This window comes from Notamacropus eugenii, chromosome 3 (genome assembly GCF_028372415.1).
Source record: "Notamacropus eugenii isolate mMacEug1 chromosome 3, mMacEug1.pri_v2, whole genome shotgun sequence".
Taxonomy (NCBI): domain Eukaryota; kingdom Metazoa; phylum Chordata; class Mammalia; order Diprotodontia; family Macropodidae; genus Notamacropus; species Notamacropus eugenii.
The window spans coordinates 23,496,995-23,521,543 of record NC_092874.1 but is presented as its reverse complement, the minus strand read 5'-3'; the positions used below and the strand labels follow the sequence as shown (position 1 = coordinate 23,521,543).

At 45.1% G+C, this 24,549-nt stretch overlaps 1 protein-coding gene across 1 annotated transcript in view; it reads left to right on the top strand.

Moving 5' to 3' along the window:
- Nucleotides 1–18,452, top strand: part of STT3B (STT3 oligosaccharyltransferase complex catalytic subunit B) — a 95,581-nt gene extending 77,129 nt beyond the window's left edge. Inside the window, exons 8-16 of the mRNA XM_072651113.1 lie at nucleotides 2,129–2,177; nucleotides 4,854–5,008; nucleotides 6,911–7,122; nucleotides 7,923–8,110; nucleotides 8,230–8,401; nucleotides 8,900–9,073; nucleotides 11,893–12,006; nucleotides 13,687–13,899; nucleotides 16,874–18,452. Of these exons, the coding sequence (XP_072507214.1) occupies nucleotides 2,129–2,177; nucleotides 4,854–5,008; nucleotides 6,911–7,122; nucleotides 7,923–8,110; nucleotides 8,230–8,401; nucleotides 8,900–9,073; nucleotides 11,893–12,006; nucleotides 13,687–13,899; nucleotides 16,874–16,954 (1,358 nt within the window). The 3' untranslated portion in view covers nucleotides 16,955–18,452. The remainder of the gene's footprint in view (nucleotides 1–2,128; nucleotides 2,178–4,853; nucleotides 5,009–6,910; nucleotides 7,123–7,922; nucleotides 8,111–8,229; nucleotides 8,402–8,899; nucleotides 9,074–11,892; nucleotides 12,007–13,686; nucleotides 13,900–16,873) is intronic.
- Nucleotides 18,453–24,549: the final 6,097 nt, after the last annotated feature.

Sequence of the window (24,549 nt, the reverse complement as noted above, 5' to 3'; positions counted from 1 at the left end):
AGGCCCCGGGAGGCAGTGGTCGCGAGGAAGGGAGGGGAGCCTGGGCCGGGCTGGCTGTGAGTGAGGCCAGGGACCTGGGGGTCTCAGCCCTGGCCACTCGCAGCACCATCTTTTCCAGGGTCAGGGCAGCCCAGGAACCCAACCATCCTAATGCTGGAAGTGGACAGAGGAGGTGGGCCTGAGCCTGGGTCATTCTTTGTGCATTTTGATCATCAGACTGAGGACAGGGACAGGGCCTGGACTTGTCATTTCACTGGTAATGGATTGCTCAAATGAGGGAACTCTCAATCATCCAGGTCTCCACCTTCCCTCCAACTTCTGGTCTTACTAGTGTTGGCACACGTTAGCCAGAGGCAGGACTTGCACCTGGGCCTTGGGGTTCCCAGCCTTACATGGCCAACCACCACATTGCCACTCAGACTGGCATCAGAGATGGCTAATGCAGTGGGGCTTTCTTTCTTATGCTAACTTCATTGATACTTTTTGTGTACGTGCATTTAGCTGTGATTTCTTGACTTGCCATAGTCATTTCATTTTTCTAAAGGTAAAAAAGCTGACAATGAGACATCTCATTCTGAGAATCTGATTCTTACAACAAAGAATAAACTAGTTGGTGGGGTGGAAATGATGGATGGGAATGTTGGAGGGAAATTGAGGATACATTTTTAGAATTGGTGATAGAAGAGTGGAAAGCCCGATAAAAGTCTAATATGGGCCCTACATTTTCAGAAAGCAGAGAAAAGTTAGGAGCAGAATCTAAGATGTGAGATTTTGTAGGGGGGGAGTCAGCTCAGAAGGGAATGGAAGACCTCAGGAATGAAATTCTAACAAAACCATTCCTGGGGAGGGATAAAGAGATCCGTCTGAAGAGCTGTGTGTGCAGGTGTTGTCATGAGCCAACATAGAAGGATGGGCAGGAAGTGGAGGGAGGGAGAGCTCAGGTGTGGCATCATCAAGGGCAGGCAGAGCCAGGGCCAACCTGAGGAAAGCTGGGGTGAGAGGTGTGTCAGGCTCATAGGAGGACTGGGGCTTCTCTTTCTGGGACATGGAAGGACATAGAGAGAAGGAGGCAGAATCTTGGGCTCTATCGGGAGGGAACAGAAGATGACAGTTGGCTTCCAGGAGTTGGACTTCAAGAGAAGAGTAGCCCAGAGTCATGGGATTAGTGCTGACTACATAGGCCATCCACTATAACGCCAAGAAGCTTATCTGTTAAAGAAGAGGATAGGGACGTACAGAATATATACATGGTGGATTTAGCATATTTTTTTTTCCTGCAAAGAGGGCACAGATATCTAGAGAGAGCAGGAACGTGTTTGTGTGTAAGACTAAGGTGGAGGAGTGAGTGTTCCAAGCATGTGGCACAGCTAGTACATAGGGAAGGGGGTGGGAGATGAAGCAGAATGAGGAAGAACAGCAGGAAAAGAAGACATTGGAACCAAGGCTATGCAGTTGAGTGTGGGGATGGGTCATGAAGGGCCTTGAAGGACTAGAAGACATGACTGTTGGGTGATTCTCGGACATCTCTGAAACATCGTGTAGATTAGGAGAGGAGTGCTGCCCTCCTTCATCATGCTCACTCCCTCACTTATTTATCTTCAGTCTCCCCCATGCAGAAAACCCCCTCACTCCACCCTTCCACCCCCAGGAACTGCTGTCTTGTGTCTCTGCCTCACTCCTCCAAAAGGCCATGTGCACACTAGAGGTGCCTCCCTTCTTTCTCCTCTTGTTCTCTTCTTAGCCCATTTCAGTATCAGCATTGCACCAGGACAGCTCTCTGCCTTTTCTCCATCCTCCTTCTCCTTGACCTCTCTAGCCATGGATGCTGATGAACCCCCTCCTCCTTTTAACCTCTTCTCTCTCCTGGTTCTCCTGCAACCACTCTTTCTTTGTCTCCTTCACTGAGTCCTCATGGAGAAAGGATAGCCGCCACCAGGTGGTTAACCTAGATTGTACCTGAATGTGAGGAGTGTCGCAATCTTCATCAGTGGAGGGATTGACTACTCTGAAGTCCCAGCCATACGACTTAGGACCCTCTAGAAGTAAAGTAAATATACATATTATTAATAATTAATTTTCAAAGCCACTGATATTTTGGGGGGTCTTTTTCTTCTTTCCACTCTTCTAGGTTATATTGCGCCATGGAGTGGCAGGTTTTATTCACTGTGGGACACTGGGTAAGTAAAGATGAGGGGAAATGATGTCATGATATTTGTTAAGGTATTGCATTTATGAAGAAATATAAGAAAGTTATTACTGTCTCAAGAGAAGGAGAGACTGAAAATTTATCTTGGCTACACTCAGCACCTCCAGGTAGATCAGGAGCTTGCTTTTTTTGTAGAGTGTTGTCTTTGAGTAACTGGGGAACATGTGGGGTAACAGCTGTGCTCTGAAGAGCTGCCAGCTTGCTTCCCTGACGTGTACCTACCACGTGGACTTCTATTGACTACCTGACTTGGGGAGTGTTTGTACAGTTGCTAGGACTCTTACAATTTCATAGTATTTAAAACTGTTGTGGATGGTTATGAAGAGGATAAATACAGTTCCACTGAAGACGTCTGCTTTTAGTTTCTTTGCATTTCCACATGAACTTAGTTATGCCTTGACATTTTTGGATTTTTAAACCATGCCTCTACCGTGTTTCTTTGAGGGGATTGTAAACATGAAGTAAATTGTACAAGATGACCGAAAGAAGTGGTAGCAGGTCTTTGTTGAGCAAATCTTTTTTGGCTTATTCATCGGTTTGGATAACATGTCCCTTTAACTGCACATATTGCAAGGTTCAGATAGAGTGGTGACCTTACAGACCAGTATTTCCCAAATTCCTCTGATTCAGACAATATTGATTTCAACAAAAGAGCTTGTGGCATAACTCCAGCCTTTTCTGCTTGCCTCTTCGTTCGTGCCCACCCACTGCCTTCCAGAAGATACAAGTGAATGAGGAAAATGGTTTTAACTTTTGATGCATTGTTACTGGACAATACCTAGTTTAAATTAAATAGGAAATATGGATTATTGACACTGTTCAGACATGTACCTAGAGTGCCTGTGTAACCCTTGCATATCAGTTACATGGAGGACTAGCATCTCTGGTGTGAGCTTACTGGGCCCTTTTCAGGGCTTTTCATCCACCTTGGGTGTCTACCTGACTAATCCAGCTCCAAGAAGCTGTAAGCATGCATAGTGATCACACCTTAGTAAAACCATCTCGGCAGATGGGCTCAATCAGGTTGAGGGTTACTGATGGGCCTCACAACCTTTAGTGAGGTAAGGGCTTGTCTACCCCAAGCATGTGAAGGCTTCCCTTAGTGGAGTGGGTAGATGAGAATAATTTGTCCTAATGGCTGTGAAGGAAGCTGCAGCAGGTGCTGCTCAGCACTGAGAGCTCACTCAGAGATTGAACCAGGGCCATTGTCAGTCGTTTTGACTTTTGTTTTGCCGCTGGACTTGGACGTTTCTGGAAGAGAGAGGCTTTGTATAGCTCTGCTTAGCTTAAATCCATTTCATGAGCGAGTCAAGACATTACCCTGTGATGTCATTGATCCTCTTTGACAAGTAACTATTGGAAGACTCTTTCAGTGATCCATAGAGGTCTCTTGGTGGCAGGGACCTTTGGGTCAACCTCATTCTCCAAATGAGAAACTGAAGCCCAGAGGCAGGAAGGAACCAAGACTAGAAGCTGAATTTTCTGCTTCCATATCTGGTGCCTCTTCGACAAACAGGCTTGTTTTCCTGATGGAATCTGTCTTCCTTTTTCAGCTGTGTTATTTTCAGTCATGAAGGGACAATTCCTGTCTGAGGGATGTGTAGAACAGCTTTCCTCTTGTGCCTGTGACTCAACAGGCCTTGGGTGAAGGATGAAGTGGTGGATACATTAAGAATGAGACAGGAAGCTTGAACTTTCAGTGCTAATCTTTTTGAAAATAAAGTCTGTGGCAGAGTTTTATTTCAAACAGGAATGGGATATACCTGTAAAAGGTGAAGCAACCTGGGATTTGTTGGTATTTCTCAAACTGATTGCACCATGTCTAATGTGCTGCTCCATCCTTGTGGTTCCTCACCATTAATGACCAAAGTGGAATTATTAAGCTAGAAGTGCCACATACATGGCTGATGACTTCATGTTTTGCGCAGTGACCCACAAGATACCAGGTCTTGGGTTTGTATTTTTGTAGAGAAATTATTCTAATTCATTTCATGTCCAGTTCATGTTGCACTCTCTTTTTGGAGTAGTGCTGTAAATCTCAGCACTGATTTGCTTAACCTTTTTTCTTCCATGACTGTGACATCCCTTCTAGCATCTACTTGTAAAAAGTACAGGAAGGTCATTGGACAACCCTTAGTAAGATGCGGAGTTTTTATTCAAAGGCAGACAGAGGGAGCAGAACTTGGAGCTTAGGCAAGGTTTTATTTGTCCAGTTCATTGCACATTAGAGCCCCTCCCTGCCTGGTGCTTGTGCGGATACACCTGAAGAGCACTCCATGATTTTCCTCAGTTTGGATGGAACTCACCAGTCCATCTCTCATTAATATACAATGGGAGGAAAACCTGTGATATCAAGAATAGAAGCAGCTCCCATAGAGGAACTGAGTCAGGCTGGCTCCTCCAAAGCACCAAGTAGTAGAGAATCTCAGGGGACATGAAAGGTCTGGTCCAGCCAGGGTCAAATGGCCAAGCAGGACGGGTCCCAGGACCCTTTCTCAAAAGCCAGCTCTTTACACTCTGTTGAGCATTGCTTCAGCAGCAATTTAGGTGAGAAAAAATCACTGACACTCTGAAAAGAAATACTTTAATCTAGAAGGAAAGTGATGTGGAGCATTTCAAACTGAATGCGTTGTTTTTTTTAAACTAGGTATGCGAAAATACACATTCCAATCATTGCCTCAGTGTCTGAACATCAGCCTACAACATGGGTGTCCTTCTTCTTTGATCTCCATATTCTTGTATGCACCTTCCCAGCAGGCCTATGGTTTTGTATCAAAAATATCAACGATGAAAGAGTATTTGGTAAGAGAAATGTTTAGAAATACTTTGATTAGAAGTAATTGCCTGGCTGGGTTTTTTTCTTGAAGTTTATATTTGTAAATCCTATCTTCTACAGTTAGGCAAAATTCTCCCCTGTTAGTTTAAATTTTGGGTATTTTAAATTAAAAATCCAGTGTTAAAATTAGTTGTATTTTTATAATTCTGTTTATATTGCTAAGCATTGAATTGGTATACAGAAGTTAATATAATAGCCCTTCTTGAGCAGGAAGTAAATTCTATAATATTTGAACAAATGGTACTACTTAATAATTTATTACCATCCATGAGTACTAAAAGCATAAAGTGACCGGGTGGCTCCCCTCTCAGTAATAAAAATCAAGACAATTTCAGATGATCTTAAGTTGAGAATGACTTTAATGTGATTTAGAAGTAATTTCATGGTACGCACGGCTTTTGACTAATGCGGCTTTAATACTGATAATGGCTGTGGTTTACCAGCGTATGTTTTACATATTTATTAACCATTTTTCTAGTATTGTCTCAAGTACCTTGTTTTTTTACATTATTTCATTCTTGGCTTATAACAGATTTTCATTTTATTTATATAATAATGTTAGAAATTTGAGCAGATTGCTCTGTGGTCTTTGCTTGAGAGTAAGATTCCAGCTTAAATCTCCAGGCCTTTGTCCACAACTTAGAATATGCCCACTTGAGTGAGATTCCCGTGATAGTTACCAGGCACTTTGTAAAATAAGGCTACCGCACATCCCTGGACTTTCTTGTTGGGAAAAATACTTGTGTAAAATCGAGCAAGTTCTGTTTTTAAGCAAAGCACTTTCTTAGTCAGAGGATCACAGAATAAGATGAGAGCAGAGGCATTTTCAGCATCAAAAGTTATAGCACAGAACATTGAAGAACAAGTCATTGGGTGTCATTCCAAACCAGATGTTTAAACAGAAAGTCAGCAGAATCCAGGTGTCCAGGCAGCCCTTCTAAAGGAAGCACACCTGTCATGGCATCTGAGGACTCAAGGGTTGGGGAGCCTTCATCTCCCTGAGGTCTGATCAGGATGTATAGAGCTTCCATTGAAAGGCAGCAAGACTGGAAGAGACCATATAGGGACAAGATAGAGGATGCTGGGCTTGTCCTTGGGCAGGGTGGGGACTGAGGGACAGGTGATGGGAAAACCAAGATGGGGGTAATCTTTGGGTTAGTCCCATTCATTCTCTGAGCCTTAGTTAAGGGGGGCAGGGTGGAGGGAGTGGGGCTAAGACTTAGTAGCTTCTCAGATCTCCAGTTTGTGATCCTACCTAAGTCTACAACAAGGGATGGAAAGTCCCCTAGTGGGTTCCACTCATGACTCTGAAGAAGAGGGTGCCATAGACCTGGCACATCAACCTTGGGCCGTAAAAGTCACTTTTCTGTGATTTCGTGTGGCATCCAGGTGTTTCCAACCTACCAGAATGTGTTTAAAAAAATCTCTCAATAATGACTTTGAGACACTACAGATTTCACTTAATAAATGGCATTATTTTCCCTTTGTTCATTGCTCTTGGAATAGGCTTTGCTCCAGAGGTTTGCTGTGGAGGATTCATAGGGGATTGGACATTTACTTACTGGGCCTCATGATGTCTTCCATAAGTGCATTTTCCTCTAAAGGCATAACAGCCTTAGGAAATCTATTGGTATTGATAAATAGGAATGAAAGGAATCTCCTTCTCCCTGGTAATAGCCCTGAAATCTGAATCACGGCATAGGCCTATTAATAATTGAATTTCATAACAAATTGTGGTTTATGACAGTGGCTATTAATTATTGGCCAGTGTTGGTGATTGAAGAACAAAGAATGCTTTGGAGGAATTTTTGGTCTTTTAACTAATGTCTAAAAGCTGAGTTTCCTACTTTCTGACTGTCTTGTCCCAGTGGCTCTTTATGCAATCAGTGCTGTCTACTTTGCCGGGGTCATGGTACGCCTGATGTTGACTTTGACTCCGGTGGTCTGCATGCTCTCTGCAATTGCCTTCTCCAATGTCTTTGAGCATTATCTGGGGGATGACCTCAAAAGGGAAAATCCACCTGTGGAAGACAGCAGTGACGAGGATGACAAAAGAAACCCAGGAAACTTATATGACAAGGTAGGCCATCTAAAAGAAACTGATTGTTATAGAAATGCCCAGGTAGTGGAGATCACACCATTCACACAGATTGGCATAGGGATGTAACTCAGTCCTAACCCACATCATCCCTGGGCGGCAGATCAGTTTTATCTTTGTAAAAAAAAAAAAAATGGAAAATATCCTTGGGCTTGTCTGGGGGGAAGTAGATGGAGCTTTGTATTGACTGGGGCAAACTTGCTTACTGCTGATACATTCGGTCTTCCTTCCCAGCAGAACATCAGTATCAAGCGGGAGGGGGTGGGACGCATGTTTCTGCTCTTCTTGAGAGTCCGTTCTGCACATTTCAGATGGAGCCCGTGAGTCTGGGCTCCTCATTTTCTTGGTAGATGATCCCCCATAAATGCCAAGTCCACATTTTGGTTTGGGTGTGCAGTGATTGGGAGGTGAATGGGTTATGTGAAGGTCATGGAGATATGCTTGTTAAAATATGCTGAACAGCTGCCCCTTTCCTCAAGAGGATGAAATGCACTGCACTCATGCAGAGGGGCCTGCGCAAAGGGATCTGCGCATGGCTGCAGAGATAGCATGGGATAGAATCTTGCTTTGAGGCTGTTGGGGGAGGGGGATGGGGCTTCATATCTTAAAGCTAATCCAGAGCTTCTGCCAAAGTTATAGGAGGGGAGTGAAAGATTTGGGTAGAAATGAGAGGATAAGCTGCCTTATTTTGACATTAATTTCTGAAAAATAGAAGTAAAGGTGACATCCTAGTAGACAAGAAGGCACAATAAGTTTGTATAAATACTTCTTTGTATTCTCAGGCGGGAAAAGTGAGGAAACATGTGTCTGAGCAGGAGAAAACTGAAGAAGGCTTGGGGCCCAACATCAAAAGTATTGTCACCATGCTCATGCTCATGCTGCTGATGATGTTTGCGGTTCATTGTACATGGGTGACAAGTAACGCCTACTCCAGCCCCAGCATAGTGCTGGCCTCTTACAACCATGACGGGTAAGGTTGCGGAGGCCGGGGCCTCAAGAGGCACCCCAGTGCTCCTGGGAAGGGCATTGTGACAAGGCCATCGTCCCATTCTGACCTCTGTCTAAAAGCGCACAACCGTTTCATTTCAGCACCAGGAATATATTGGACGATTTCCGAGAAGCATACTATTGGCTGAGGCAGAACACGGACGAACATGCCCGAGTGATGTCTTGGTGGGATTATGGCTATCAGATCGCCGGGATGGCCAATAGGACAACGCTGGTCGACAACAATACGTGGAATAATAGCCATATTGCACTGGTAAGGGTTTTCTGTGCCAAGAAACAGTGAAACATGGGAATCCTGGGGAAATGTCCTCTTAGCTTCCCTGCTTCTGGGTGTTTCTCTGTCCTTTCACATGAAGGGGAAGGCTGAGCACTGTCTTGGCTTCTGTCAGTTTGGGAAGGAGCAGGCAGAATGGGCATGTTGGAAATGATTGTGTTCTCACTACATAATGTAGCAAAGAAACTTGCCATTACCCTTGTGCTGCAAACCTATGGATAAGCGCCCTGTTTGGCGGCCTTAGGAGTAAACCCATCTCCCAGAACAAGGCTTCTCTGATTTAGGGGAATCTAGAGTATCAGAGGATGCCTAAAGGGACAGTCTAAGTCTTAACGCAGCTGAATTGTTTCTCAACCTAGAACTCAGTTTCTGTCAGACTCTGAAAAGATGAGAGATTTGAACAATAACATGACAACTGTTGGAGTCCTCTGGAGCTGGTCTAAATGCCTTTTTTTTTTTTTTAAACATGTGGTCTAGGTTGGGAAAGCCATGTCTTCAAATGAAACAGCAGCTTATAAAATCATGAGAAGCCTGGATGTAGATTATGTTTTGATTATTTTTGGAGGAGTCATTGGCTATTCTGGTGATGATATCAATAAGTTTCTCTGGATGGTCAGAATCGCTGAAGGGGAGCATCCGAAAGACATTCGGGTAAGGAAAAATGAGAAATAGGAAATAAAACAGACGGAGGCAGTTCCTGGGAAGTCAGGCAGCAAGTATTTATTAAGCACCCATTGTGTACCAAAGCACTGTTTTGGAGGATTGTGTGAGGACCAGGACTAAATAAAGAGCCAACATAGAGGAGACCTGGCCATCACCTGGGTTTGAAACCTCAGTCCTCTCGGGCTCCTCTCCATGCACGTGCATGGGATTCCTGTTCAATTTCTATAATCTCTTGTATCTGAGTCTTTCCCCTACCCAGCACAGGGCCTTCATTTTACCTCAAGCCTGGACCATTTCATTGAAAGTATGGAATAGGATCAGGCCTCATGTGGCCATCTCCCCACCTGTACTCTTGCCCCATTCTCATGCGGCCATCCTAGGCCTGCCAGGTCAGTCTCCCTCCGTGCTATGGTTGCATTCAAACCCCTTTCCTTCCTTGCCCCTCTCCCTACTCTAAAAACCCTGCCTGCCTTCTCGTTGCTCACAGAATTGGGCCCCAAGGCTTTAACCTTCCCGAGCCTGGTTCTGTTACTCTAGGGGCAGGAGGGATCTCTTCACTATCTGCTTAACAGGCTTCATGTTTTCCTGCCTTGGTGCCCCCCCACACTGAGCCTGCCTTCTCCAGGAAGCCCTCTCCTGATCACTCAGTTGGGGAGTGATCTCTTCTTCTGAATCCCCACCACCGTCCTCTTTGTTTCCCTTGACCAAGCCTGCATTGTAACGACTTGTACATATTTCTCTGCTGCTGCCATGATGGCACAGCCTGGTCTTGTCCCTCTGTCTGTTTCTTACGACACTGCAATCTTTGGGCAAGTGTGATGATATGTCCAGTGCACGTGTCTCTTCGGTCTGTGAGGCTCCATCCTGTCACGCCCCGTATTTGGTCTCATTTTTAGTCAAGAGGCCAGTTGATTCTCATATGCACTAATGAAAATAGGAGGGTGATGGGAGTTATTGATTCAGAAAATCAGTCCCATGAAGCTTTGGAATGAAGAGACAGACAGACACCTGTTTGGGAAAGCCAGGTACTGTGCTGCTCCCTGACCCTCTCTTTACTGGGTAATGTAATGTTGTCTCTCCTTATCTGTGGCAGCAAACCTAAGGGGCATGGTTTAGATTGGGTTTTTCCCCATCTCGATGGTGTGACCACCTGACCATCACCATTGAGGGAGTACTGTTCCACAGGTCCTCCTGATTTAGGCTTGTTTCACACTTGGTTCAGCTTTCCAGAAAGGAGAAAGTGTGACCACCTCCAGCCTCCTTTGTGATGATTTAAAGAGCTGACTCAAAAGGAAAGCTTAGAAAGTGGCCTTAGGTGAAGGTATCACCTTTATTCTGGGAGTGAGAGCAGTCACTCACTGTGAGTGCTCTGAGTCACAGAGCTGGTGGTGCCTCTCCTTGGCAGAGGGACTTCCAGATCTGCAGGTCTGGGCCCTGCCTCTGAACGTCTGTCAGGCTGCGCCTTGAGTTTTGGCATCAGACACTTGAAGGAGGATACGTGTGGACTGTAACATGTCACCATAATCACACCATAAATAAATTACTCCCCAGGAAGCACTAATGACACTCCTATAGCTATAAAAGGAGTTCACACTAATTAGTCTTAATTAGATTCCTCTCCTGTTAGCTTTAATAGGCTAGGGCAGCTAGGTGGCACAGTGGATAGAGTCCCAGGCTGGGAGTCAGGAGGACATGAGTTCAGGTTTGGCCTCAGACACTCAGAAGCTGTGTGACCCTGGGAAAGTCACTTCACGCTGTTTGCCTCAGTTTCCCCATTTATGAAATGAGCTGGAGAAATGCCAACCACTCTAGTATCTTTGCCATGAAACCCCAAGTGGGGTCTTGAAAGGTTAGACACAATTGAAAACAACTGAACTGTTAGCTTAGCTCTGGAAGTAGAATTTGGCATATTCTTGGGCTGAAGTCTTGATCTTAGAATTGTTTGAGGCTGAGCATCAGTGTTGTAACTGGGAATAAAGGCAGAGCCTTGTTGCTTCCTGCCTTCGAGCAGAATCTTGCAGTGGCCTCTTTGTGGTACAACCCAAAGGAATAGAGCCGGGATCCAGCAGGACTTTGTCTTAATGCTGTATCACTGGCCCAGGTCTCTCTCTTGGATTATCTGCTTAACTTTGAAAGACAAAGACCAAAGGGTCCACCAGCCGGACTTCTCTCTCCCCTGCCACCAGCCAAGAACGGTTTTTTATACTTTTAAATAATGTTTAATTGTATTTTACAATGTAAAAAGCAACTTGTTTGTAGGCCTCACTGTACGAAAACAGGCAGGGTCTGGATCTGGCCCTAAGACTATATGCAGTGAGATCACCCCACCCCCCACTCCCAGCTGGTAGAGAAGCAGCTGAGAGTACTTCTTGGACGTACACAGTAGGTGCTTAATAAATGCTAGTTGACTGACTGAAAAAAAAATAAGATTTTTGGTGGGGAGAAAATGAGCATGGCTGGAAAGTGGTGCTTGAGCCTATGAGATTTTACATGAAGGACGCTACCAGTGCTGATGCCCAGCGATACGGAGAAGGCCAAAGTGGCCTGTGGAAATCCTTTCCTGCGTCATCACTGGGAGTTGCTCTCCTCAGATTGGAGAGGGACAGAGAGTGTGTACACGCACACACACATGTGAATACAGACCTGTTGTATCCCCTAGAATCTTTACACAATATCTTGTATCAAGTATTTGAAGAGATAGTATTTTAAAGGGATTTATGGATAGTTCTGAGAGCTGAACTTCATGGAGAAGTCTCTTAATTTCTTTAACTGTGCTGACATAAAAATGGCTTTCTTCTTCCTTGTAGGAAAGTGACTACTTCACCCCCCAGGGAGAGTTTCGGGTAGACAAGGCAGGGTCTCCAACCTTACTGAACTGCCTCATGTATAAAATGTCGTATTATAGATTTGGAGAAATGCAGGTGAGTGGGCTTGTCCATTATTTTGTGATCTCTAGTTGGGGAAGAAGGATATTTTGAAATTCAAACTGAATACTGGTATAATTAGTCTGTTCCTAGTCAAGCTTGTCATTTGTGAGATGTGCTCTGTCCAGCTCTTAAATATCAATCCATGTCTTTCCTGTCAATGCAGAAACCTGGCAAAGACTCCTGTTTAGAGGAACTTTGTTCTCTTGTGAGGCTATAGATGCTCCCCAGATTAGCACTAGAATGCTGGGGCTACAGCTGCGTTCTCAGATGTTAAAAGCTCTCAATCTCAGTGAAACATAGAAGGCAGACCACCAGGTGGTGGGGCATTTCCTTGGGCACAGAGCTTACTTAGTCATGTCCACTGTCTGGGATCTTGGTGATTTTATCTTCCTGTCAGTGTTGACTTTAGAGGACACTGGGAAGGAGCAGAGACTTAGGACACAGAACTCAGGAGTTAGCTTGGTGATCTTGGGTGCACTAGGGAAGAAGCCATGGCAGAGTAGGGTTCAGGTCACCTCGGGCCTTGGTGTGTTTCTGACCTCTGTCCCCTGGGGGTCGTTTACTTGAAATTGGGAAGAGAAGTCAGACCTTCCTGAGAAAGGATCCATTCTCCAAGCCAACTTTGCTGACATGTTCCTGGAGACGGCTGTACCAGAGACAGTGTCTAATTGTGGGGGGGGCGGAAGGGGACTTGGTTTAAAGGCCTGCCCGTGTGTAGGACTCTTTGGGACCCTGCATTGGCAGTCAAGGCTTCTCCACCATGGCTCATGGTGACCTCTTGCAGAAGCTTTGGCATCCTGGGGCCCCTGGCTGGCCACTTCTTGAGCTGTCCAGAGAGAAAAGGAGAGCAGATAATTTTTCAGGGACTCTTCTCTGCATCCCAGATGCACAGGTCACTGAGCCAAGGTGAAGAGTCACTAAGCAGATGATCCACATCACTGAGGGGATGCATTATACTTAACATATTAGATCTTAATTAACTACTATTGTTATGATCCATTTCACTTTAAAACCCCATTTCAACCATTTTCAGAATGGTGTCTGGGCCTTCAGGTGTGTTTGCATTTTGTTCTCCACCTTCTTTTGGCTTTGACAATCTGGTAGAAGCCAAACAAGTCACTCGGTTGTATGTCCTTTGAAAGTCTTTTTTTCAGGTGTCCTTAGATATTCCTCCCGGGGTCCTATGGGGAAAATTTCCTGAGCCAGCCCCAGTTTTGCTCATGATGGGACACTCGGTCTGTGCATGTCCCTGACCAGGTCAGTCCAGCGTAGGGGCCTGTCCCAACCCAAGTATTTTTGAGAGATTGTTATTAAATCTCTCCAAACCAGTTTCTGTATTTAAAAAAAAAGTTATTTTTCTTAGTTTACCTGTGCATTTTACTCCAGGGAGAAGATTGGTTTCCCCAGAATGTCAGATGAGTCTTTGAGCCCAAAAGGCTAAAACCCTCTGGATGAGATCTTGTTCTGTCATCACTTCTCTGCCCTAAGGAGGTAGCACCATCTTGGGATAGGGCCACTAACAGAAATCACCAGTTGGATTTTTCGTTGTAGGTTTGGTCTTTGAGTTTAATGAGTGCGTATTTGTATTTGACAGAGGCAAAAGTAACGTACATTTCCAACCCTGGGTGTTTGTTTTCCCCTTGTAGTCACTGACATGAGTGCCATATTTTGCAGCTGGATTTTCGGACACCCCCAGGTTTTGACCGAACACGTAATGCCGAGATTGGCAACAAGGACATTAAGTTCAAACATTTGGAAGAAGCCTTTACATCTGAGCACTGGCTTGTTAGGATATACAAGGTGAAGCAGCTGCAGAACCGGGAGACCCTGGACCACAAGCCTAGAGTAACCAACATTTTATCCAAACAGAAGTATTTGTCAAAGAAGGTGGGTTCCCAAGGAAATTATCCTAAAAGGGGGAGGTTTGGCGTGTCTGGGCACTGGTAAATGACTCATTTCTCCATGCCCACTCTCCATGTTCAGCATCAGCCTTGCCTGTTGGGAACCTTCATGTTCTGCCCGCTATCTAAGGGCTGTGACGGCAACCTCATGCCAAGAATTCCAGTTCATGCCATAATTTTCCTGTGGATCTCTCTTTCAGAATCTGTTTTAAAGTTAAAATACCAAATCATTTAAACAGTGATATTTTGTATGGAAGGGTGAATTAAACCCGTGTTCTTTTGGTGTTGGGTTACTTCCTCCATTGTGAAATAAACGTAAACCTTCCCTTCTTTGTGACGTGCTGCACGTTCTGTGTTGGGCATGGCCTTCCTCTCCTGTGGCGTCTCATGAAGCCTAGGCTAGAACCATAATTACTGAAAAACCTCATTATAATGAGGAGGGATATGAACAATGATATTATCAAAATAAGATTATTGCAGAGATCGTTATCCATTTGAAGGGAGGGGCCGTGGGCAAACGTGCTGAGACACTTGCAGGTTTGGGAGTCAGAGGGCCCGACTCTACACATGTGCTCTCCCTCTTCCTTACATGTGCAGTGACAGGGATGGGGTAGACAGCCTCTAAGATTCCTGGAATCGGACATGGCAGACGAGTCCCACAGCTTGAGTGAAGGCGCTAAAGCTCTAAATTCATCAAAAGCTGCCACAATCTTTAATGAGTGTCCTCCGGGGATTTATTTACTTTTTAAAAATCATGGGGTTTTTTTTTCTTTGCAGAATCTTGGGTTTCAGGTACTTATGCTAACCCTCATGAGAGGTCTCTGGTCCTTCAAATCCTTAGAATGATAATAAATAATAGGGAACATTTAAGTAGCACCTATTATGTGTGGAGCATTGTGCTGAGCACCTTACAAATACTGTCTCATTTGATCTTCAAACAATGCTGGGAGGCAGGTGCTGTCATCATCCCTATTTTAGGGTTGAGGAAATGGAGGCAAGAGAAATTAATTGACTTCCCCAGGGTTGCGCAGACACTAAGGGTCCTAGGCTGGATTTCAACTTGGGTCTTTCTGCTTCCAGGCCTGTCCATGTTTTCAGAGTCCGGAGATGTGGTGGGAAAAGCAGTAGAGTGGTGACACCTGGGTTTGCACCCACACCTGCTTCCTAGTACTAAGCAGTGCCTAGAGGATTTGGGGAAAATCCCTTTTCCGTCTCTGGGCATTAGCAGTCTCCATCAGCAAGCATTTATTAAGCATCACTGGGGTATGAGCACCTAATGAGCCTCTCCTTTCCAGGGGTCCTCCAGTCCCTTCCAGCTTGGAAGCCTGTGACAGAGAAGGGTTCAAGGAAAGCTGCTGGGGTGGGAGGGCAGTGCCTGACCTCCAGCTCCTTCATCTGACTTTACTAAAGGGGAGGAGGGCTTTGGATGTTCCATTTACGTTAGGAAAGATGACCTTTGTTTAATGAAAAAGAATCAGTAATCCAAAGCTCCCCCCATTTAAAAATTGTATGTGTGTTTTCCCTTAATTACTAAGGAATTACTTATAAAATGGACAATTATTCCAAATGGAACTTGGCGTAGTTGATGGACTGACATTTAAAAGTGTCCTTCCTCATCTCCTCACACCTCTTTCCAGTTAAGAAAGGGAAAAAGGGGAGGGGGGGGGCAATATTTGGAACTGATGACTTTCAGGTGCTTATTTTGGAAAATTTCCTTCCAGCTTTTTCCCCAGCCAAGCTCCCACACCCCCAAGTAAAGGGACAGTGATAACAGGCCTCATGTTGGGTACCACGTTGTGAGAAGGCAAAGGCAGGGCGCCTTCCTGCTCACTGATGACCCCAGTTTCTCAGGGACTTTGGAGATCATACCTGAATCAACATAGGCAGCTCAGCAGCTAGTGTTTGTTCCCAGTGTTAGGGGACAAAGCATAAACCATCTTCCCAATAAGACGGCCCATCTCTTCCATAAAAGCTTTAGGAGTAATTAGTGTTCATTAGATAAAATACCGACCACTACTACGGGACCTGTAAAATGCCTTGCCACCCAGGACACAGCCTTCTCAGGTGGGCACAAGATGCTTTTGAGTATATAGAATGGCATCAGACCATGGTTGTGAGAAATTCTAGGGGGCAGTGAATTCCTAGGCTGAGAAAAGTTGGATCCACAAAACTTGGGACAGCATTGGTAGACATAGTGTGGTGCCTTTTCCAGTGCATTCTAAGGAGAAAACAAACATATGAGCACACTAACCTAATGCCTTGAGGAGTTTCCTGGGAGCCACATGTCCAACAGCTATCCCCTGGAGAATGACTGCATGTCACCTTCCTGGCCCCCAGGGTTGGGCAGAATGTGCTTTCTTATGCTAGAAACTCCAGTGGGGGTGTGGCACTCTAGACATGCCTGACTGTGTCCTCAAGAGCCTGGACTCTGCCCCCCTTCACATTCACAGTTGGCACAGGTGGAGCCCTTTGCTTTCTTGGGACATTCATTCAATATTAATGTGGCCTTCATAGTGTCCCCCTTTTACAGAAAGAACCACCAAAGCTCTGAACAATTCTTACTTACTCAAGACTCACATGACAGGTGAAGAGTGGGACCAGAGCCAGCTGAAGACATCAGATTAAAAGGCAGTAGAATTCTAAGCTTCTGGAGGGCATAGCACAGTGCCTGAATCACAGCCTGTGTCTAAAGCCCTAGATTAGGTTGTTGTACGACGCCACCTCATGCAAGACTAGCCCCTAAGGTCAGGGTTAAGAGCGGGGGGAGCAGAGAAGGGAGAGGCGTTTCCTGTGTGGCTGGATCAGATGTCCCATTTGTAGTCCCAACAGGTCTGCCGGGTTAACTCAAGGTTTGTCACCGCCGCATGTTCCTTAATGTTGCTACCAAGGTGGAGGAGAGAATGTAAGCTGTGTGATCTGAAGCAGTCCATACTAACTCCCCATTTTTGTTTTCTTTTCAGACTACCAAGAGGAAGCGTGGCTACATTAAAAATAAACTACTTCTAAAGAAAGGCAAGAGACCCAACAAGAAGACTGTTTAGAATAGACTGTTGCGAGCGCTGATTGCGAGCAGTTGTCCTTGCAATAACCAGTCTTTGCCTCTAGTTCCAGTCATGTTTCACAACAACATGAGGGTACAGAACCATCACTGGTCCAGATTCATGTACAAAATTTTCAGGCAATGTCTGATTTAAAAATATTGGCTTATTGAGAACAGCTGTTTTAGATTTGTAATGTGAAGCAGACCGAGCACTGCTGTGAATGTCTAGCAGCAGAATTGATTTTTTATTGGTACATATTCTCTTTCCACGCCAAGAATTTGGACTTAACTGCACCAAAGAACCCTCGAATCTGGTCCCTGGCACATGCAAATTTGTCCGTTTCTCTTCTTTTACAAGACCTGCACTTCCTTTGAGATTCCTAAACAGCAATATGTACAATGCAAATTGTAAATTGTGATGAGCTTTTTAAATAATTAGAAAAGGAGTTATAGATCTGGAAACAGCTATTAGAAACTGGAATGCCCCTCCTGGAAATATTTATTTCCATGTTTCTCGATGTAAAGAATGTTTCATCAAATGTGCATTTTCTATGACTCCGAGGGTTTTCTCTGTCCACAAAGCTGCTGCTGCTACCACCACACATGGCATTCTTACATTGATATCAAGGCAGTGGCACCTTCTTTAAGTCCCAACAGAGCAGCTCCTGTGCATGCTGTTCATTCAAGGGCTAAATTGGTATCCTTTGGCAGTTCTAGAAACTGCACGAAGGACGCTGTGCAAAATAACCTTATTGAACTCTTTACACAAGAAAACGTAGAGGGGGAAAAAAGCCTATTCTAAAAATTGCCCAGTGTACACACGTCCCCTTTGTATGTGCAACTCCCATTGCACAACTTGGCCCAGGGTCAATATCCTCCCCTGGATGCACCAACATTTGATGAAACACTCTGACTTCAGCGAGGTGCTCCTTATTTCATTTAAAAATGGTGACAGGTCTGTCTGATGACACGCGCTCACACATAGCGGGTAGGGGACACATGCCCTTACCTGCTCCCGGCAGCTTGAGGAGGATGATGTGGAATTTTCTGCAGCCCTTGAGGGAAAGTGCTTCCTTCCACAAGCTGGCCCACTTGGGGGGTTTTATACATATCTATATTAAAAAGAATTATAACTTACACCACTGCTTTTGGTGGAATATGAGGAATAGTATGTACCTTTTATGAAGAAAAATGTAATTTACAACCTTCAGTGAGAATGTTACTGCTGATTTTCCTTCCCAAAGTGTAGAATGTTTTGTTTTTGGGGGGCTTTTTGGTTTTGTTTTCGATTTATAAAAACTCATTTTTGACCCTGATGATGGTTCTTTTACAGACCAACAAAAATGGCTGTAACATTTTCACAAAATAAAAACAAAATAGATCTGGATTTCTGACACCTTGTTTTGTTATTTGGAGATTTGCTTTTACTTGGTTACTTTGAAGCTCAAAGCAGACACATTGTGATGAGGGGAATAAAGTTAATTCAAGTTTTGTTTTAAGTGTCTTTGTGTTCTTCTGTACCTCCTTTATAATTTAATCAGAATTCTGTTGTGAGAGGAAGCAGAAGTAAAGCTTGGTGGACCATGTCAGCTTGCCAGTCCTGAAATCATCCTGCTGTCATCCCAATATGGTATCTCAGGATGGCATCCATCCTCCTTTCCCTGACTGAGCTCAGGTCTTCCTCTACTTGCCTGGGCCGTAGTCACACAGCAAAGAGTGGGACTTGAACCCTGGTCTCCCCCACGCAGCGATCAGGATTCTCTCCCCAGGCCCTAGGCTGTTCTTGTTATTTCGTGTTGTGGCCCATGACGTTATTCGTTCATAGGAAGCTCTTACCGATGCTGACCCACTGCTTCTTACCTCTGGGACTTTGAGAGTCAACTAACACATCCAGGGGTGAATTAACTTGGCTAGCATCCTACAGTCAATAGGGATCCAAGGCAGGCTGCACAATCAGCTGACTGCTTTTGTCACAACATATTGGTGTGCTTGGGCCCAATGCTGTTCTGAACTGACTTAGAAGTGTTCATGAGGAGCCCAAATGGTTACAGTTCTTGCTCTGCATTTAGAGGTGGGACCTGGCTAATCCTATTGCTACCTACAAACATCCTGAATGTGTTTTCCTGGGATCATTTCTTCAGGTTGTTCCTTCAAGACAAGGGTGTGCATGCCCTGTACCACTGAGTAGTTCTGAGGTCCTGCTCATGAGCTGTTAGTCTGATGAGCACCTCCAGCTTTCAGCAGGTAGAAATGGGAGCTTTGTGTTGCAGACAGATGGGAACGTCCCCCCCCCTCCCCCCAATAACCCAAAAGTAGGCAGCTCTGCTGAACAGACATGTTCTTGAGTGGGAATCGTAGGATGTCTTCTTGAGGTGGGGATACATGACCACCTTCATGCTGGGCAGGCAACGTCTAAGGCACCAAGCTGACATCCTGCCATAAGCTGACACTTCTGTCTTGTGTCTTGACATCCCAAATCTTGAGCCACGTGGTGTTGCCAGTGATGAGCTCAAATGAGGGGAATGGTGCAAACTGGTCTGGATCTTGACTCCAACAGAATCCCAAACCAGGAGTGAGCAGAGCTGAGCCTTCCTTCAACTGAGAACTGGAAGAAGAAACTATATCCAGGTAAAATGCTTTTTTCCTCCATGGCCCCAGGCTTCCAACTTCTCCCTCTAAGGACCAAAGGAAATGAAGGAAACTGAAACATCAATGAGTTAAGAAATAAAGTTGTAGAGATGACAACTCTGATTTCTATGGATGTGTATTGTAGTCAATGCCAGTTCTAAAATTCAGGTACATCCAAGCACAGTGTCCTTTACAAGAGACAATCAGGACTTTTGCACTGTTGCAGTCTGTTAAAGGCTGGTAGTCAAGCAGTGTTTGAGGTCAAAAAGAGCAGCATTCCCTTCATTTGATTGTAAAAAGTGCAATAATACTTATGCAGATGTTTGCTTGCCCCTTACTTGAAGAAACGTGGATATGAGGGGAAAGATGCCAGCCAGTGTCATTCAGGACCTGCCCTTATCCCAGAAGACGCAGACCCACTAATCAGGCCCCAGACTAAGCAGAGAAAGTCTAGGCTTTCTCCTCATCTCCACGTTGTCATGTCATGACTAAGCCAACACACCCCTCGTCTGTCCTCCACGGATGAGTACCAGTCTCACCTAAGTCCAGGAGAGAATCATGCCATCTTCATGCCAAGCAGATGAGAACAGGTTCTTTCACAATACGAGGGGCTTCTGTTTTCATCAAAGAAAAAGGCATCATGCAGATAGAGACATAAGACCGGGCTTGTGTCGAGCAGCCTCAGCTCAGTGGGTATGTGAACCACACAATCCAGCAGCATTCACCAGGCACTGTATGGAAATGGCTCCCCCTGCCCTCAAGGAGCTGACATGCTACTGAGGGTGAAAAGCACACCAACATGTGCGTACAGGATTTATACAAAACAAGCACAGGGCAGTAGCAGAGGGGAGGCACAGACAAGTCCTCCTGTAGGAAGGGGTGTCAGCAGAACCTTGAAGAAACATGCATGACGCAGAGATGAGGAGGGAGCGTATTCCAAGAATGGATGGCAGAGGCAAGGCCATGGAGCCAAGATGACCTGTGAAGACAGCTCCTAAGTGCATGAGGGGGAGTCATGTATTTGTAGTCAGGCTGGAAAGGCAGATTGGGACCACCAGCATGTGAAGGGTTGGATTGCCAGAGGCTTCTCTCTCCAGTCCCAGAGGTGAGAGCCAGTGGAAATCATCATTCAGGGGAGCCAGCCGTGCCCATTAAGAATATCAGTGGAAACCAGTCAGGAAGTCTTCAGGGCCCAAACAGGGCAATGTCAAATGTCCTGCTGCTCCCTTGGACTTGAAGGGAGTCATCAGACTTGGTTGGACCCCAGGCCCAAGCAACCGTTGGTTATTCTGCTGCACATGAGACCAAGACAAATGACAAATCTCACATGGACCATCACAGGTAAGACCCGAACCTTCGCGCCAGACAGAATCTCTGTTGTGAAAAAGATGATTGACTGATTGTCTTAGAATGGTGAAGAGGTCTTCCCCAGGGAGAGGGGGAGCATCAGAGGCAAGAAGACTGATGCCCAAATCCAGCCCTGTGTCCTCCCAAATCCATCCATGTTGTTAGTGGCCACTGAGCCCCAGGTCCACTCTGAGATGCTCTTGTGATTACCAGAGTCCCCTTGTTGTGCTATATCACTTTTGATTTCCCCCAAACATGAAACAAGCTAATCAGGGAAGAAAGCCACTGATTCCAACAACAATCCTGGCTCCCTTTGATGGTGAAGCAAACTTGGCACTTCTCCCACAAAAGTCTCCAATGCTTTATCCTGGGAACCACTAATTCCTGAGTGTAAACAGCAAACCTGAAAATTCTATTTGGGCCCATAGGCATGAGAATGATGATACCATCTCCCCATCCAACTTCCCTCCAAGTACAACTTCTGAAAGTTCCCAGGGACTCATTCCATCCAAACCCTTTTGGATCCAAACACGGTAAGCTCAAATGTCATCTGTATTCAACCATCTCTGGCATTCCCAGGCAAGCAACAAGTATGGAAACACCTTGAGGCTGGAAACAAAATTGGGCCAGATTTGGAACTGGACACTCTTGCCTATTACAAAGTTGGCTTGTCTGCCACCCACCCTCCTACCTGTGGCTGGTGGCATCCCTGTGAATGAAGATGCACCCAGAGGATACACTGCCCCTCCACAGCATGGGACCAACAGGGCGTGATCACAGAAGGCCATCCAAGGTTGGAGCCCTTGTCTGGTTAGCAGTGTTCCTGAACACAAATTCACTTCTTTTAGGAGTGAAAGGCCAGCTTGGCCAAGTTCCTTCTAACCCCCATTAAATAATCACAACAGCTCACATTTACCAAGCACTCTGGGGTTTGCACATCTTACATTCTTATCTGAATTTCAAAACAACCCTGGGTGAGATGGTTGGTTTATCGTCCCATTTTACAGATGAGGCAACTGAGGTAGCAGGATCATCTAGCAAGTAAATGCCTAAGGCAGGATTTGAGCCCAGACCCAGCTCTCTATCCACTGTTCACATCACTGTAACTGACCCTTAACACAAGAGAAAAAGATCAAGATGAAACAGTCTCTGCTTTCAGCGATCCTGTAGTTTTCAGGGACCAAGGACATACACAGATAGGTGAACAAAATACCCATGAGAAAGAAATGTCTGCGCATCTTGGTGGTTCCCCACACCCTAAGAGGTGCAAATGAGGAGGAAGAGCCTTCCAGGCACAGGGAAGGAAGACGGTGGGTGCAAGGGAACACTGCCTCGGACCAGCATCAAAGCAGTTCCAAGTCCATTTTCATTAGGCATCACCACAAAGGTCCTGGGAAGCAATACTCCCAGCAGTATAAAGAAGGTAAATTTGAAGGCAGGCGTTCTCACTCCTGTCTGTCTCTCCAGGTCCCTATGTCGCTCTGGGAGCTTGTGGGAGCTGGCTTCAGCACAACCCTGGCCTTATAAATTTACTGGAACAAATCAATCAAAAAGGACGTTGTTGTCGACGATATTTTTGTTTGTTTCCTAGCGTGCCCTGAAGCATTTTAGGAACAAGGCCTTTTAATCATATAAACCTGATCATTTTTCAAGGGGCAGGGAAAAGGATTCCACTATCCCAGCCAACCCAATGTACTTCAGCCACCATCAAGCAAACACCTATGTAAAAGGGCCAGGGGAGGGGGAGAGAAGGAGGGGAGAAAATAAGCCTTGACTAAGCACTTACCATATATACACCAGGTGCTAGCTAGGCCAAGCACTTTACAATTAGTATCTCATAACCCACAACAACCCTGGGAGGTAGGTGCTAACACAACCCCCATTTTACAGTTTAGCAAACTGAGCCAGAGAGAAGTTAAATGATGCGCCCATGATTACCCAGCTAGTAAATGTCCAAAGCAGAATCTGAACTCCTGCCTTCCTGACTCCAGACCTGGTACTACTTGGTGCCTAGGCATGTGTGGTATGAAAGGGGGAAATCTTCCATTTGAAGATGTAGCCGATGAAGATTAATCAGCAGAGGTTCTCAGTACAGGGCTGCGTGTGCCCAGGTGATAACACTGCTTTGTTCAAAGGACTAGAAATGAACATATTTAAACAGGGAGAGATAAAGGTCTCGATTCAAACATTTTTCCAGTACCTACAAATTAGGACAAACTGGCATTAGGGGAGCAAAGGAAAAGGTTGGAAGTTAGTCCTGTGGGGAGGCAGGCCTACATACTACTCATAAGTATCAGATAAGGCCAGTTAAGAAAAATAAAGCTCAAATGGCAACTGATTCTATACTCCCTGGTCTTATTTACTTTACATTTCTGTCTTTCTGTATTGAAATCAACCTCGTGGGAGGAAGGACTGAAATACAATGAAAGCTGAATAATGTCGGTGTGTTTCCAGGTTGAGTTTATTTGTAATCACAGTGGTTTTCTTGAAGACTTCAGCTTAAGTTAGAAATGCGCATTAAAAAAACACCCATGAGGACCCCTCTTTCACCTTCCTCCCTCACCCCCCCCTCAAAAAAACCCAAATCCTTTAAAAAACCATGGCCACTGGTGGTTGTGTCTTCTAAAGCCCTTTTTTTAAAACCATGAAAGTAGCTGTTTCTAAACAATTGAGTTTCCACTGTGAAAACAGCAGTGTTTAAGAAAGGTTAGACTTAGCTTCTACCATGAGAAAAATGGCAAAAGAAAAAAAAATCAGAGACATGAAAAACTGATCATCAAATGGGTAGTATACAGTGTGAGTCATCAGCAACGAAAGTGGGCTCAAGGCCCCCACTTGACCCTCACCCTGAAAGGCCTAGACACAGACCCCTTCCCTCCTCCCCATCCTTGCACTAACAGAGCTTTCTTCCTCAAGGGCCCTTCTATCCACTGGACTAACAGCTGTCTAGTCTTTGGAAGGCCATCCAAGGATCAGGGGATGGTGTTGCTTACTCAGTATGGCACAGCAGGAAGTAAGCAGTTTGGAAGTATAGGAGAAACCACAGAGCCCATCCCCCCTCCAACACCAACTCCCAAAGGATGAGATGCTCTGTGGACCAAAGGAATGCAACGTGTCAGACGGACAGAGTCAATTCACCAACATGTGGCCATGAAGTTGACTACCAGTGAGGAATCCCTATTCTGAGTGCAACACGTTTTAGGCAAAGTGGAAAATAGAAAACTTTGACCTTCATTCATAAAAATCATTCATAATTATCAAGCTAATTACTGGTAGTACATACATGTCATATCTGCACATGTGATAATAATACCCAGTCGACACCTGTCTATGGTACATGCGCATGTGTGTGAGTATCAACCATGAACACAGAGCTCGCTCACACACACACACACACACACACACACACACACACACACACATGTTCTCACTCACTCCCTCATCTACATATACATGCACATATTCCAAACGGCTCCTGAGGATTGAGCTGTGAAGTAGTTTGAAGGGGTGTTACATCATAGGTCTTTTCTTTCCTTTAAAAACAAAAAAATCTAACCAAAAAAAAAAAAAACTTTTCCCCTTTGACTATCCCAACAGGACTTAACCAATACCACCTGAACC